This window comes from Hoplias malabaricus, chromosome 1 (genome assembly GCF_029633855.1).
Source record: "Hoplias malabaricus isolate fHopMal1 chromosome 1, fHopMal1.hap1, whole genome shotgun sequence".
NCBI lineage: Eukaryota > Metazoa > Chordata > Actinopteri > Characiformes > Erythrinidae > Hoplias > Hoplias malabaricus.
This window is the reverse complement of record NC_089800.1, coordinates 84,792,808-84,808,358: the sequence shown is the minus strand read 5'-3', so window position 1 is coordinate 84,808,358 and position 15,551 is coordinate 84,792,808. Positions and strand designations below refer to the sequence as shown.

The window sequence follows — 15,551 nt, the reverse complement described above, 5'->3', positions numbered from 1 at the left end:
GAGAACACACCACAATCCTCAGACAGTCACCCGGAGGAAACCCACGCAGACACAGGGAGAACACACCACACTCCTCACAGACCGTCACCCAGAGGAAACCCACGCAGACACAGAGAGAACACACCACACTCCTCACAGACAGTCACCCAGAGGAAACCCACGCTCCAAGCCTAAAACATAATCATTTAATATCATTTATTTAAATCATAATTCAAAATGTAATTACAGTACTTTTACTTTGTCCACGTTATTGGAGCCTCATCCCACATTCATACGACAGCCCTGTCCTTATTGTAAACGCAGATGCTCAGGTGTTGTATCACACTGTGCCGTTCGACTGCAGCGCTGCCACAACAGATAATCGAATAAACATTCAGATTCCGAGAAAAAAGCCTTTTGATTAAGCATTCCATCTCTCCCCTCATCAATTAGAAAAATAGAATGTCAATTAACTCTTTTTATTTATTGAATTATGCCTCTCCCAGGAGAAATCCCTCCTCTTATGCAGCTCATTTGACTTTCATGAAATGTGTTCCATTCAGGCATGTGATTGGATAAGTTTTGTGTTCATTATTTACACAGGAAAACAAAAGCGCAGCTTAATTAATGAACTGCAGCTTCGGAAAGGAGTGGAAAAAGTAAATCCAGCTACTGGGAAGCTCCTCGTAGTTATGAAGAAACGTGAGAGATTTGCTTATGTCAGGTGTACAAATATGTTTTAAAGTGTTTTGTGTCACGTGTGATTGTTATTCAACATTCAATCATTCTTCTGCTCTGGAAACTGGAGCAGAAACCCACGCAGACACAGGGGAGAACACACCACACTCCTGACAGACAGTCACCCGGAGCGGGAAGTGAACCCTGGAGCTGTGTGACTGCGACACTAACCTGCTGCACCACCGTGCCGCCCACTTACACTTACACAAAGAAGCTAATACATGTTGTACTTTCACAAATGCAGTGTGTTAAAATAGTGTTCTCTTATTTTGTTTTGGGGTCTAGAATTATGTTTATTTTGGAGTAAATATAATGATATAGCTGTCATTAGTGATGGATTACACTGGAGTCATATCTGCATCAGCGGATCATTGAAATGATCGAGAAGTACATATCAGTACTGGATAGATCATTTAGATACTGGTGGATATTGGATAGTGTGGTGGATGCTGACATAGTGTATCTTCTGTAAAGCAATATGGAGTATGAGAAATTCATTCATGGTCTGTAACCAGTTATTCAGTTCAGGGTCTTGGGAGAATCTGAAATGCATTTGAGAATTTAAACACAATTATTGTTGTTGATGTTGTTGTTGTGATTAATGGGATAAACTGAGGTGCTTGAGGCTTTTTAAAAGAAAGTGTTGCTCTAAAACACTCTGCTTTTCTTAAGATGGCTGCCAGTGTGCTGTTGTGTAATGTGTGTGTGTGTGTGTGTGTGTGTGTGTGCATGTTTTTGTGACTTGGTGAAGTCCTTTTTCTGAGGCTTTCTCACTGACTGTAAGCAGCTACTGCTCCTCTCTCTCTCTCTCTCTCTCACACACACACACACAAACACACACACACACACACACTCAGCCCTGCTGGCATGCATCTGTCTGCCAGTATCAGCCTGCACCTCAATAACACTGATGCAAAATTGTTTTGATATGCTTTCACTCAGAGTTAATAGTGAGATACTGTCTAGAGGTCAGTTCTCTTGCTCTCTCACTCCTTCTCTCTGCCCATCTTTCGCCTGTGTCTCACTGTTTCTGTCACTCAAACATACACACACACACACACACACACAGTTTCTTTGTCTCTGTCACCTTCATTCTATCAATCAACCGTACAGCCCCTGCTTATCTTTCTTTTCGTTATCATTGGTTTTTCCCTCTATCTCTGTATTCCTCTCTCTCTCTCTCTCTCTCTCTCTCTCCCTACACACACACACACACATATATAATACCCTCGTTTTGCTGTCCCCCACTCTTTCTTTTTCTTTCTTGTCTTCTATAAATCTTTGTCTCATATTTTCACAACAACACATACTCTCTCTCTCTCTCTCTCTTTCTATGTATGTGTGTGTGTGTGTGTAAAATTAGAATTGGCAGAGGCCCAAGAACAACTGAAAAGCAACTAATCGCACATAATAACATATTGATCGCTGTGTAATTGTGGAGTTTGTCAGCGGTTTGTTGGCTACGATGCAGAGGGCGGGCGTTCCTCGGATGGAGTTTTCACAGCTGTGAGGACTAAATGAATATTTGTCTCTGCTGCCTCTGTTCTGCTTTGTGACAACCGTGTACAACCGCACTTGCCGTTTTTATGTATGATCAACATAGTGCTGCGACACACAGTGCTTCTATTTATTGAGTTTAATCACCTTCTTTCTGCCACAGACTTTAGACATGAATGTAAATAACTACACTAATAAATAAGCATTTATCTTCTGAGTGTTTACGTGACACTTCACTGAATCAAAGCCTCATTTATGTATTCATCCATATGCTTGTATTTCACATGGACGTTTTAGTTATTTTTACTTGCTCCTTTATGGTTTTGATTCGTCTGATTACTGTCTGATGCTAATTTACTATTATTTTATTCAAATTTAAATAAACACTGAGGTCTTCCACTGATGGTGAGCCGCTGAATCTTATTCTCGTGAGAGTCACGTGCAAAGGGAACATGTTCAAGGAAATGCATGATGCGTGTGCTCACTTCAAACGAGCTTTTTCTCATCATGGACGAGGGCCACAGAGAAATATCTAATTGGATTCGGTCTCTATGTGTGCGTGTTATCCCAGAATGGCTCTGTCTCTTTGCTCCCCAGTCATTTTTCCCCTCACCTCTCCACTTACAACTTCCATAAAAAAAACAGCCTCCCAGACGCTGGAGTGTAGCTTTGATCTGTGTCTCTTTTGTCTGCAATTTTTATTCATTTCTACACCCTCCTAGCGCTGCAGAGTCACAGCAGACATTTCATGGCTGGCTGCATCCTCTAATACGTTCCCATGAAGCGTTTCGTCTCTGGATGTGGGGGGACGAGTACGCCTCACGCTTTAGCGGCCTGTCCTCTTTGGGCCGGTCCAGTCTGACCCAAGCCGCGTGTGCCCGAACGCAGATGGAAGTCTAAATCGCTAAGATTTGTGTTAATACTTAATCTGTTCATTTCAAAACACCATTTCTCTGTCCACAGAGGCGTCCATCCTGAGCTACGATGGCGGTATGTACATGAAGGTGGTGATGCCCACGGTCATGCACACAGAGGCAGAGGACGTGTCTCTGCGGTTCATGTCTCAGCGAGCGTACGGCCTGCTGATGGCCACCACGTCCAGAGACTCAGCCGACACCCTGCGGCTGGAGCTGGACGGCAGCCGCGTGAAACTCACGGTCAACTTAGGTATCGTATACAATATTCAGGATGCAGTGTGTCCTCTCTCTATCTGTTCTTCATTCTCTCCCCCCTCCCCTCACACGCCATCACACCACCCATCAATAAAGACTAAACGCAAAGTGTTCTTGTAGTTGTTACCTGTCTTAAATGCATGGATTTCTAGATTCAGATTAACTGCATTTGATTGATATTTCAAGAATGTGATGTTTCAGAGTTGTTTTAAGTGCAGTATTTATTTTTACATCCCATGAACCTAACTCAAATGGTGAACTACTAATTAACATGTTTGGTCCATCTTTTGAACTTTCCTGACCTTGGTCATTTTCATGGTTGTGAAGAACTAAAGTATTTTGAGACAGTCACACCACACCCAATCTCCTTCAGCAAAAATCATAAGGATTAACCACCCCTTTTTTGCGAAAATAGCCGTACTATTTTTTTTGGTTAAAATTTCATATAATACACACCTGTGTTGTGACTTTCTGATTATCAGTGTAACTCAAATTTTTCTCATTTTCCAAACTCAGCAAATTCAGTATCTCTCTCTCCTCACAGTCTCAGTTTCTGTCTCCATCTGGATCCAGTTGTATTTTGTTGTGTTCTGTTGGCTTTTCTTTTTTTTTTTAAATCTGTTTATAAAGCATCTCTAGTTCTCAGATACACATTCTCCATGCTTTGTCAAAAGATGGTATTCACCCCTTCAAAGGCCTTTAGCCTGCGGCCCGGTCGGCAAACAGCCCGATAACAGAGCGCTCAGTCTGACCTGCAGCTGGTAGCACGTCACCGTCCTAAGCTTTTACAACTTTTACTGTACTACCATCTCAAATATCTGTATGGCTTTAGCTTGAGCACCAATAATTAAGGCCAGAGTCGCATTCTTCCACAGTAAATACAATCCAGTACATTACCCAGTATCACCTCAAGCTGAATTACTGATCAGTGTTTTTTTATCTTTAATGGTTGGCCTTTGTATTGATATTTACTAAAAAAACTAAAGAAATGACGTATAATTCACAACAATAACAACATATCCATCCAGTCCCAACCGAAATCTCAAATGAGACTCACCGGCTGAAGCAGCTCTAGAAACATATCTGTTGAGTTACACTATGTACACGTAGCAACAGTTAGAAGAGCTTAGGAATAAAGAGCTTGATTTCAATTTTATTTAAGCAGTAGTGATTTTCCTAGTCTGCCGACTGTAGCTGCAGTAGGAGGTACAGTGTCCACTGCATGGTGCTGGTGCTAATTGGATCGAGGCTGTTTGCTCCCACTTTTCTGTTGCGGTTGACGACACATGAACAAATCCAGCCAGACAGAGCCCAACCCAGATCATCTGAGGCCCATGAGAACACATCTCAGGCTGAAAACATCATCCTGGATAAAAGTATCACGGGCAGCTTCTTTAAAGAAGGTCTCAGGGAAAGGGAGTTCTGAAGAAAGCTCTCAGTTTCATTCTCTGGGGGTTTGGTGCTCCAGAAACACAGGATTTGAGCATTTGAGGAGTAAACCGGATTTGCCCCTGCACCATCTTCTTGCTAAATATCAGACATATGATTTAATAGCCTGTTTAGTCAACAAGCTGGTGTGATGATTAAGGGGCAAGGAAATGTTAGATTGAAAATAACAAACGCAAAACAGATCTGGGTTGGAGTATCTATGTGGCTGGTAACTTACAAGCGGCCATTTTATGAATATAGTGTCTATCACACGCAGAGGAAATCCACTCTGCTTTTATACAAACTTTAATTGTAATGAAGTGTGAAATGGAAACCGTTTTAAAAGAGTCCAATTGGGATATTGGTACATTCTGAGGTAAGTAATTGCAATATTTAGAAATATATACATAAACATGGCTTTTGCTTGATTATATATCTTTAGCTTGTACTGTATACAATGGCTAAGTCTTATATCCTGATACGCACTCAAATGCAGACACTACGTAGAGTATAAAGATTTAAAATGTTCAAATAAAGTGGTAAAATGGCCGCCTCTCTGCATGTGGACGTCCCCGGAAGGGTGGAATTATTGTTTTTGGATGTCTGCAGCTGTAACCTTGAAGGATGCAATTTCATCTGTCATTTATTCTTCCCCATCTAGACTGTATCAGGATTAACTGTAACTCCAGTAAGTTAACACTCAAGTTTCATTTTGTTTCTAATGATTCTCTTGTTGCAAAGAATGTATTGAGTCTTTTGCTCTCCCTTCTTTTAGTACCAGAGTTTGTACTTGTTCAAAAGGTCGGATGATGACTCTAAGGTCGCTGATGCTTGTGCATATGGTGGTGACTTAATAATCATGCTTTTTTATTATGGTTGTGTTGTTGATCTTTTTTTGTTTTGTTTTGTTTTTATTTGAAAAACAAAGTGGAAATCTATTAAAACAAGAGTTATAAAGGAAGATTTTTGTACTTTCCGAGCTAATAGTTCTGCATTTGACCTCAGGAATTATACATGGAAATGTGTATATGATCAAATATACAGCAATGTTTGGGTTCAGGCCTAAATCTTATACCATTCAGAGTCAGATTATGAAGTCACCACATATTTTTTAAATAATTGTTTTAGATGCAGAATTCCTCTTGTAAACAGAGCTTGGTTTTTATACCTTTACACATTCACACTTACACATTTAGACAATTGATTGAATATCATGACTTAAGGACGTTAATTGTAGCTAAATTGAGCCCATATAATTGCTTGATTTTATTCAAAAAAGAAAACCATAAATGGTATTGTATGGTAAAGTTAATATTCATTTAGTGCTCTGTTTCCTGAGGAAACGCAGTGTGATTAATCAACAGACTCCATCTGTAATGAAGTCCCTTATCTATAACTAAATGTGTTTGTATTTATTTTCTTGTGCTTAGTGTGCTTCAAAGAAAAGTGTTCTTTTTAATAATACTTTTTTAAGTTTATTTTGCTTTAATTGCAAAAATAAGCTGCTTTTACTCATGAATAGGCTTTGGTTGCCCTCTTAGGAAATATTTTATTTATCCATCCATCCATTATCTGTAACCGCTTATCCAATTTAGGGTCGCGGGGGGTCCAGAGCCTACCTGGAATCATCGGGCGCAAGGCGGGAATACACCCTGGAGGGGACGCCAGTCCTTCACAGGGCAACACAGACACACACACATTCACTCACACACTCACACCTACGGACACTTTTGAGTCACCAATCCACCTGCAACGTGTGTTTTTGGACTGTGGGAGGAAACCGGAGCACCCGGAGGAAACCCACGCAGACACGGGGAGAACACACCAACTCCTCACAGTATTTTATTTATTATCTCTCAAAATTTGAGTGTCAAAGAAATGATAAATGAGAGAAATCCAGGGATGTGTCTTGTACTATATTAATATCAATGTGGTTTTCGAATAACCTCGATTTGTTTATTCAGATTAATCTTTAACTCGTGTTCGACGGTTAGCGAGCTAGCATTGTGACCAATCGAACACAAGGAGAGAGGGAGAGAACATGTGCGTCAGTGTACTAATCTGTAAATGGCTTGTATGAAATTCATATGAGTGTAATTGAAGAGTGTTAGTGAGTGCGTGTTGACGCTGTCCATGATTTGGGGCCAGGGGACGCCATCATAAAGTGTCTGCATCAATCATGCGGCGCGAGCGGTAGATAGCTTGTCAAATTCTCGGCCGTCGCTATGCTAGATTAGTCTCACGTCCTTTACCTCCATCGGCTTGCAATTTCCATCTTTCAGATCAATGCAATTTCACTGCTGCTGTGATGAACTCTCTTTTAATCAGGTTAATTAATTGCGCCCAGAGCTCCACCACGTCTCCCCTGTGCATACACAACCTCAGTGCAGCATGTACAAACACTTAGCGTTTATTTTTAATGCATTTATTAGTACTTTTGGTCACTGAAACTGCGGCGATTGTGGCTGTGAGAGCTCTTCGCCGGGAGTCTGAGGTCATTTATATAAGCCTGAGCAGGAGAAAGAGCTATTTTAGAGATATAAGTGACATGTATGATTATGTTTCTAGAATATACTGCACTCTCTGGCTGGTGTCTAATTTGTCTCCATGGGTTACTTTTCAAAGTCTCAATCATTCCTGATTTAGTGCGACCTTGCAGGGGCCATCTGAGCTGTTCAGTGACTCAGTTTAAAGTAGTGCTGTGACTTTAAATGAGAGTTGGAAGGAGACAAATTGCTTATTCTTAGAAGGAAATTGTGCTGAGAAGAAGGGAGAAGTTAGTTTGCACAACTCTGAACTTCTGAAATAAGTTTTGAAATGTGCTTTAACCCTTCACCACCATGAAGAAAATGATGCCTTGTAATGTACTTGTCTTTTTTGATGTGAAGTGCCTCATGGAATTGACTTGTAACTCACTCCCTCACTCCCTCACCCACCAACTCACACTGAATCATGTGGCGCAAGCTTGAAATTCAGTACATTTTGGTGCTTTGTTTGTTTAAAATCACAAGACGTAGGACTGCTGAGTCACCCTGGAAACCTGGAATAGTCTGAGATGAACATGATTGCACCGAATTTGGTTTTTGGTCACTGTCATATGTCTGTACGTATCAATGTGACACACAGCTCTAAAAATGCAAATAACACCAGGAGATCATTCACTCTCTTTCTTGGAAGTCCCTGCTTTTACTGAATCCTCTTTAGAAAATTAGAAAAAAAAAGCATCCAGTACAGTTTTCACTCATCAGATCCATTCCCTTGAAGAAGCCCCTGAATAGGGCATCAGTCCATTTCCCAGTCCCAGTCACTCACAAACTCACATGTAGGCAGTTCTTGTTTTTCCAATCAGCATATAATGAGAGGACGTGGGAGGAAACCAGGGCAGAGAACATGCCAAACACCTCACAGACAGTGACACAAGGCAAGAGTTGAACCCAGGACCCCTAAGACCCTGGAGCTCTGTGGCAGCAACACAACCTGTGGTGCCATGTATTGCCCAAATGCAACTCAATAAAAAAAAAACACAGCCCACGTTACAAAATAGTGGGTTCGATTCCCGCTCTGGGTGACTCTCTGTGAGGAGTGTGGTGTGTTCTCCCTGTGTCTGCGTGGGTTTCCTCCGGGTGCTCCAGTTTCCTCCCACAGTCCAAAAACACACGTTGGTAGGTGGATTGGCGACTCAAAAGTGTCCGTAGGTGTGAATGTGTGAGTATGTGTCTGTGTTGCCCTGTGAAGGACTGGCGCCCCCTCCAGGGTGTATTCCCGCCTTGCGCCCAATGATTCCAGGTAGGCTCTGGACCCCCCGCGACCCTGAACTGGATAAGCGGTTACAGATAATGGATGGATGGATGGACGTTACAAAATATTCTTCCAAATGTTGTGTGCAATTGCACATTTCCACCAGAGAGGTCGCCAGATCCTCAAAAGTTACACAGTGCGGCTTTAATTGCCATTATCTAGATGCAAAGCATTTTCATAGAACTGGCTTTTAAATCCCATTTGCTTAGTCGTGTTTAGGAACCTGTTCTTCAAACAGTGGAATTCAAAACCTGTTACACTTACTGAGGAAATATATGTCAGGTTTATTTCTAAATCTGGATGGAACGTATGCCACTGGATGCGCAGAAGCACTGATGGCATGTGCAGACTGAAGCAGCACTGTGGAGCTGTAGCTCGGTCAGTTTTATCACAATGTTTTTACACATTTGATGCATTGCTTGTTTTAAAATAAGACTGCATCACATCTTCTAGAACATGTTTGAATAAATGGAAGACATCGTGCAGAGACTACAGCAGTTTAATGTGTATTAAAAAAGTAGCTTATCATATTTGCATCAACCACTTTAGTTATTTTCGAAGTAGAGGGATATTGTCAAAATAAAAGTTGTTACATCATATATGTGGAGGAAAGAGAATTAATGGGTTTAGGTCAGGATTTGGGCTTCGTAATTCTACCGTGAGTGAGTATGGAGGCTACTATAATATACTAATAATATACTACCGCTTATCCAGTTCAGGGTCGCGGTGGGTCCAGAGCCTACCTGGAGTCATTGGGCGCAAGGCAGGAATACACCCTGGAGGGGGCGCCAGTCCTTCACAGGGCAACACAGACACACACACACATTCACTCACACACTCACTACACACTTACACCTACGGACACTTTTGAGTTGCCAATCCTGTTAAGGAACACTGAAATGTTTATGCTTTACGAGTGCCATCATATGCAATATAAGTTGCTTGCATATACAGTGGAACCTCTACTAATGAATTTTCCAAGATACGAACTGGACATTTGAATATTTTTTGCCTCCACCAACGAACCACGATTCTAGAAACGAACCCGAGCCTCCGCAGAGCCGGCGGATGGAAATGGCCACTGACCCCAATCGGCGAGTCTCCCAGCGCCCAGACTTCAGTGAGCTTTTAAGATTAGCGAATTGTAGCTTTAGCAATTTAGCATTAGTGTAAATAGCAGACATCGAAATTCGTGCTAAGTTAAACCGTATCTACGCTTCGTCTCCCCACATTCACCGCCTAGTCTCCGTTATTCCACCCCCCCACCTCCCGTCATACAGCCAGTGCCTGTGTTACTCCTCCAGCCAGTCGTCACGTCTTCAAGGTAGCGATGTGTAACCACTTAAAACTTTATTATTTCTTTTTTATTACTGTTACCACTGTATTTCTCTTTTATTTTTAGTAACGCTACATGTATTTTTTTTATTAAATTGAGAGTGCTGTAAACATATATCAGTGCAAATAGGGTAACTTTCGGGGTGGGGGCTGGAACCCATTAATTGCTTTTCCATTATTTTAAATGTGGAAAATTGACTCGAGAAATGAACTTTTCCACTTACGAACCGGGTCACGGAACGGATCAAGTTCGTAGGTAGAGGTTCCACTGTACATACACACACACGCACACACACACACACACGCACACACACACACACACACACACACATATATCTTACATATACATACATATATAAATACACATATCTCCAAGGCAAACAGCCACTTGGGCCATAGCCTTTGCATTTTTAGTGCCTCAGGCTCTGGCTAAAGAAATATTGAACCCTGCTCTCTTTTAAACAACCTAGGTAATTCCTTTCAAATGTAACGCATTTTGTGGCCTCAAGTTCAAGCCCCTGATCTGAGAAACCCCTGTGTCTGAGTGTGTTCAGTTATGAAAATGAGCGAGCAAGTCATTTTAATTGTAATGTAATATATTATAGTCATGCTGCGGAACTGTTATGTTTTAAATTCAGGGACAAATTTATTCATGAACATTCTCTCCAGGTGTTTCAGCTCAGCGTTCTCCAAAGCCCTGAGTTTTTATAGCACTGCGAGAAAAAATAATCTTACATTTAATTAAATTTCCTGTAGCCAAACTGAAGAGAGTTTGTTGCAGCTGTAGGAGTGAGCGGTGAGTCAAGACCTGTTCGTGAGTAAAAGCCATTGGGGTTAAGTTACTGATGCTTTTTTTCATGATAGATTTTTCCAATACCTGAAATTTGAGCAAAAATAAATAAATAAATACATGTGCTTTGTTTAGCAATACTTCATAAAGTTCAGACTAATGTTTTATTCTGTATTGTCATTTAGTCATTTTGAATCAAACTTCTGCTTTCTTACAATTTAAAAAATTTAAAAAATTAATATTGATTACAGTGTAATTTAAAGCGGTTTTTACACATCTCTAAATTTGACATCGTTTACATACATGCATATAACACAGAAACAATGCCCTTTGTCCTTAAGATAGAAAGCAAAGGTTTGATTAAGAGTGAACAAATAAGAATGGCATTAACTTTTCACGACCGTCGTTCTCAGGCAAGGGACCAGAGACACTGTATGCTGGACAAAAACTCAATGACAATGAGTGGCATACGGTGCGGGTGATCCGGCGTGGTAAAACCTACAAGCTCACTGTTGACGATGACGTAGCTGAAGGTACTTCCCTTGGATTTGAATCTGAAAGAGAGCAAACTTACCCAAATACATATTCTAGCATGTACTGCAAATATAATAAAATACCTCTGTGACCTGTGTACATTCAGTTTGCTTTCCTTTAGGTGTAATAACAGTGCACATCCTATAAAATGGCCATGATTGTAGTGTTACATAGACAGACCTTTTGCCAAGAGACTGCTAAAAGTCTCTTAGTACCATGATGCTCTAATGGTGACTGTTAAACAGCTTGCGTACGTTTACAGCATGTTGCTTCTGGACATTTATAGTATTTTTTATTTTTTTTGGAAAAATTCTGAGATATGGCCAAGAAAAGAAAAATGTATTGTGCCGTAGGTTCTCTTATTGAAATTCTGTGCCAACTAAAGCCACTGAATATATAAAAAAAATGACATCACACTCTTATTTTCAAGGTATTTTCTTTAGGGAAAAATAGGAGAAAAAAAAACCTTTTTGTCAAAAGTTGCATGATAAGGTCTTTACTTGGATTCCACATTTGAAAGGTGAAGGGCAAATACGGCTGCAGATGAAGCTGCAGTTTGAAGTCTTTTGAAGGAGTAGTATAGCTGCCTTTCTCTTCTCCTCCCCCGCCCCTTCCCCGCCCCCTCCCAACCTGCTGTGGTTGCAGGTCAGATGGTGGGTGACCACACCCGGCTAGAGTTCCACAACATAGAGACGGGCGTGATGACCGAGCGGCGCTTCGTCTCCCACATCCCGTCCAGCTTCATCGGCCACCTGCAGAGCCTCAAGTTCAACGGTCTGCTGTACATCGACCTGTGCAAGAACGGAGACATCGACTACTGTGAGCTAAACGCACGTTTCGGGATGCGCTCCATCATCGCTGACCCCGTGACCTTCAAAGCCAAGAGCAGCTACTTGAGCCTGGCCACACTGCAGGCCTACACGTCCATGCACCTTTTCTTCCAGTTCAAAACCACCTCTCCAGACGGCATCATCCTCTTCAACAGCGGAGATGGAAGTGATTTCATTGCTGTGGAGCTAGTGAAAGGGTAAGACAGGGTTCAATTACAGCTTTTGACAGGGTGGTGAGGAAAGGGTTAAATTATCACTATGTGCTGTTAAAACCACACAAACACAAAAATGGCCCAATTACAAGGAACTCTTATAAGGAACTCTTACAAGGAGCTTCTAATAATGTAATAGACGGTGTATTGTGAGTGTTGCACCTTTCTTCTTCTATATATTTTTCTCTTTAGTGCCTCGTGAGTTTTGAACTTTACTTTAATGCACCCAGTGTTGACAAATGCGTCTGATGTTTTTATACACACAATGCGTACAACAACCATGCGGAACAGCTCAGTTCGAGCTTAAGGTCACAATGTTAAATGCCAAGCCTGGGCTAGAGAGAAACAATGCCCCCCAGCAATGGGCTGAGGAGCACCATCCAGAATGTTTGGGATGATTTGGAGTGTTGTTTGTGATCCAGAAACAATCATCCATCATCAGTACCTGACCTCTCTAATAGTTATGCGTATGAATGCATTTCAATCCTCACTGAAATGTTTTATACAGAAGAATAGAAAGTGATTTTTTTACAAACTCCATATTCAGAAAATGTAAAATGTAAATATAAACAGAATGCAAATTATTTTCAACTTTTGTCTACAATTGTGGGGAAATGCTGTTCTTGTTGGTTTGTTTACATTCGGAAGCTCCATGTCTTTTAAGGTCCGACAGTATGTTTGAGGGGGGAACTACTGTTATTTCTACGTGGCTGAAGCTTAACTGTAAGTTTGTCTGTACATTTTTATTCACGGTTTGTAATTACCAAAGATACTCAGTTGTAACGCGGCACGGTGGTGCAGCAGGTTAGTGTCGCAGTCACACAACTCCAGGGGCCTGGAGGTTGTGGGTTCGATTCCTGCTCCAGGTTACTGTCTGTGAGGAGTTGGTGTGTTCTCCCTGTGTCTGTGTGTGTTTCCTCCGGGTGACTGTCTGTGAGGAGTGTGGTGTGTTCTCTCTGTGTCTGCGTGGGTTTCCTCTGGGTGACTGTCTGTGAGGAGTGTGGTGTGTTCTCCCTGTGTCTGTGTGTGTTTCCTCCGGGTGACTGTCTGTGAGGAGTTGGTGTGTTCTCCCTGTGTCTGTGTGTGTTTCCTCCGGGTGACTGTCTGTGAGGAGTGTGGTGTGTTCTCTCTGTGTCTACGTGGGTTTCCTCTGGGTGACTGTCTGTGAGGAGTGTGGTGTGTTCTCCCTGTGTCTGTGTGTGTTTCCTCCGGGTGACTGTCTGTGAGGAGTTGGTGTGTTCTCCCTGTGTCTGTGTGTGTTTCCTCCGGGTGACTGTCTGTGAGGAGTGTGGTGTGTTCTCCCCGTGTCTGTGTGGGTTTCCTCCGGGTGACTGTCTGTGAGGAGTTGGTGTGTTCTCCCTGTGTCTGCGTGGGTTTCCTCCGGGTGACTGTCTGTGAGGAGTTGGTGTGTTCTCCCCGTGTCCGTGTGGGTTTCCTCCGGGTGCTCCGGTTTCCTCCCACAGTCCAAAAACACACGTTGGTAGGTGGATTGGCGACTCAAAAGTGTCCGAATGTGTGTGTGTGTGTGTGTGTTGCCCTGTGAAGGACTGGCGCCCCCTCCAGGGTGTATTCCCGCCTTGTGCCCAATGATTCCAGGTAGGCTCTGGACCCACTGCGACCCTGAATTGGATAAACGGTTACAGATAATGAATGAATGATCAGTTGTAACTCGAGTTGTTTAGTTTTGTAGCATTTTCCATAATTTGGAGACATTACACCTTATGTAATCAGAAACAGCAAAAATGCATCAATATTTCCCACCTATGGAGCAGGAATAGAACAATATTCTCATCTCGGTTCATGCTTTTCAAAGTCTGTAGTCCTCTCTGTTGTCTAAAAACACAAGATGCCTTTGCTCTGTCATGAACAGAAAGAAAGAGAAAACCTAGACTGGAGTGTGGTATCACAAGTATATTGTTTAAAAAATAGCATTTCTCTGTTTCAATATTTATTTGAAATATTGTCTTTGTAATATTTACAGTTAAAAACAGGGTTTAAATTATATGTACATTGTTGCATTCTGATTATATTTCCATCTGCCATTGCATCCCAAAGGTTTGGATATGAAGTCTGTATTACGGTCCTTTAAATAATACACTTGATTTTAGAAATAATTCACAAAGGTTCTATGCACATTATTTTCAGTCACAATAAAAAATGCTGAACCTCACACACAAACACTTACAACACCCTACGATGCATGTCTATTCTGTTAGTTTAGCTTCATAGACGTTTTAAGGCAGCCAGGTTACCTTTTTAATTTAAAACAGACAATATATTATGCCCCAAGCAGAGTTATAAGATGACAGTGTACATATTTTTCATCCAGCAGCCTGGAGGGGGATTTTTATGCACGTTATCTGCGTATAAAAGTACAGAGGAATTGCATCTGTAAAAATTCATGAGGTCTTTAAAATCTTGACAGTTTCTGATAATAAAAAGAGACACTCACTCTCAGTTTTCCCTTTACAGGTACGTCCACTATGTGTTTGACCTTGGCAATGGTCCAAACCTCATCAAGGGGAACAGTGACAGAGCTCTGCATGATAACCAGTGGCATAATGTAGTCATCACCAGAGATAACAGCAACCTCCATATCTTGAAAATAGACGCCAAGGCTGTGAGCCAGGTTGTCAATGGTGCAAAGAACCTGGATCTGAAAGGTAAGTGGACACAGTTTGAGTAATACACACTGACTGCTCACTGGTTGTGTTTACATGCAGTTTGTTAAATTGTTAATAATCAGACCATTAAATCCATTTTGAAAATCTGTCTAATTTGCATGTAAACATAGCCACTTACTACATACATGTACAGTTAAGGACTGTAACTCATTTGGCACCATGCTTAATTCGGCAGATTCCACTTTTTATTCTGTTATTCATCTGACTGAGGCATGGTACTGTGTGACACTGTTACAAATGAATAATCAATAGTGGTGTTACTGGGATAATATACAGAGTGGGCCATTTATATGGATACACCTTAATAAAAATGGAATGGTTGGTGATATTAACTTCCGGTTTGTGGCACATTAGTATATGGGAGGGGGGAAACTTTTCAAGATGGGTGGTGACCATGGTGGCCATTTTGAAGTCGGCCATTTTGTATCCAACTTTTTGTTTTTCAATGGGAAGAGGGTCATGTGACACATCAAATTTATTGGGAATTTCACAATAAAAACAATGGTGTGCTTGGTTTTAACGTAACTTTATTCCTTCATGAGTAATTTACAAGT

General features: G+C 41.5%; 1 protein-coding gene across 4 annotated transcripts in view; it reads left to right on the top strand.

Moving 5' to 3' along the window:
* Positions 1-15,551, top strand: part of nrxn3a (neurexin 3a) — a 456,671-nt gene that overhangs the window by 148,449 nt on the left and 292,671 nt on the right. For all 4 annotated transcript variants that reach the window (XM_066675785.1, XM_066675768.1, XM_066675777.1 and 1 more), the window contains 5 exons: positions 3,178-3,381; positions 5,476-5,502; positions 11,151-11,270; positions 11,917-12,298; positions 14,786-14,976. In XM_066675785.1, coding sequence (XP_066531882.1) covers positions 3,178-3,381; positions 5,476-5,502; positions 11,151-11,270; positions 11,917-12,298; positions 14,786-14,976 — 924 coding nt within the window. The remainder of the gene's footprint in view (positions 1-3,177; positions 3,382-5,475; positions 5,503-11,150; positions 11,271-11,916; positions 12,299-14,785; positions 14,977-15,551) is intronic.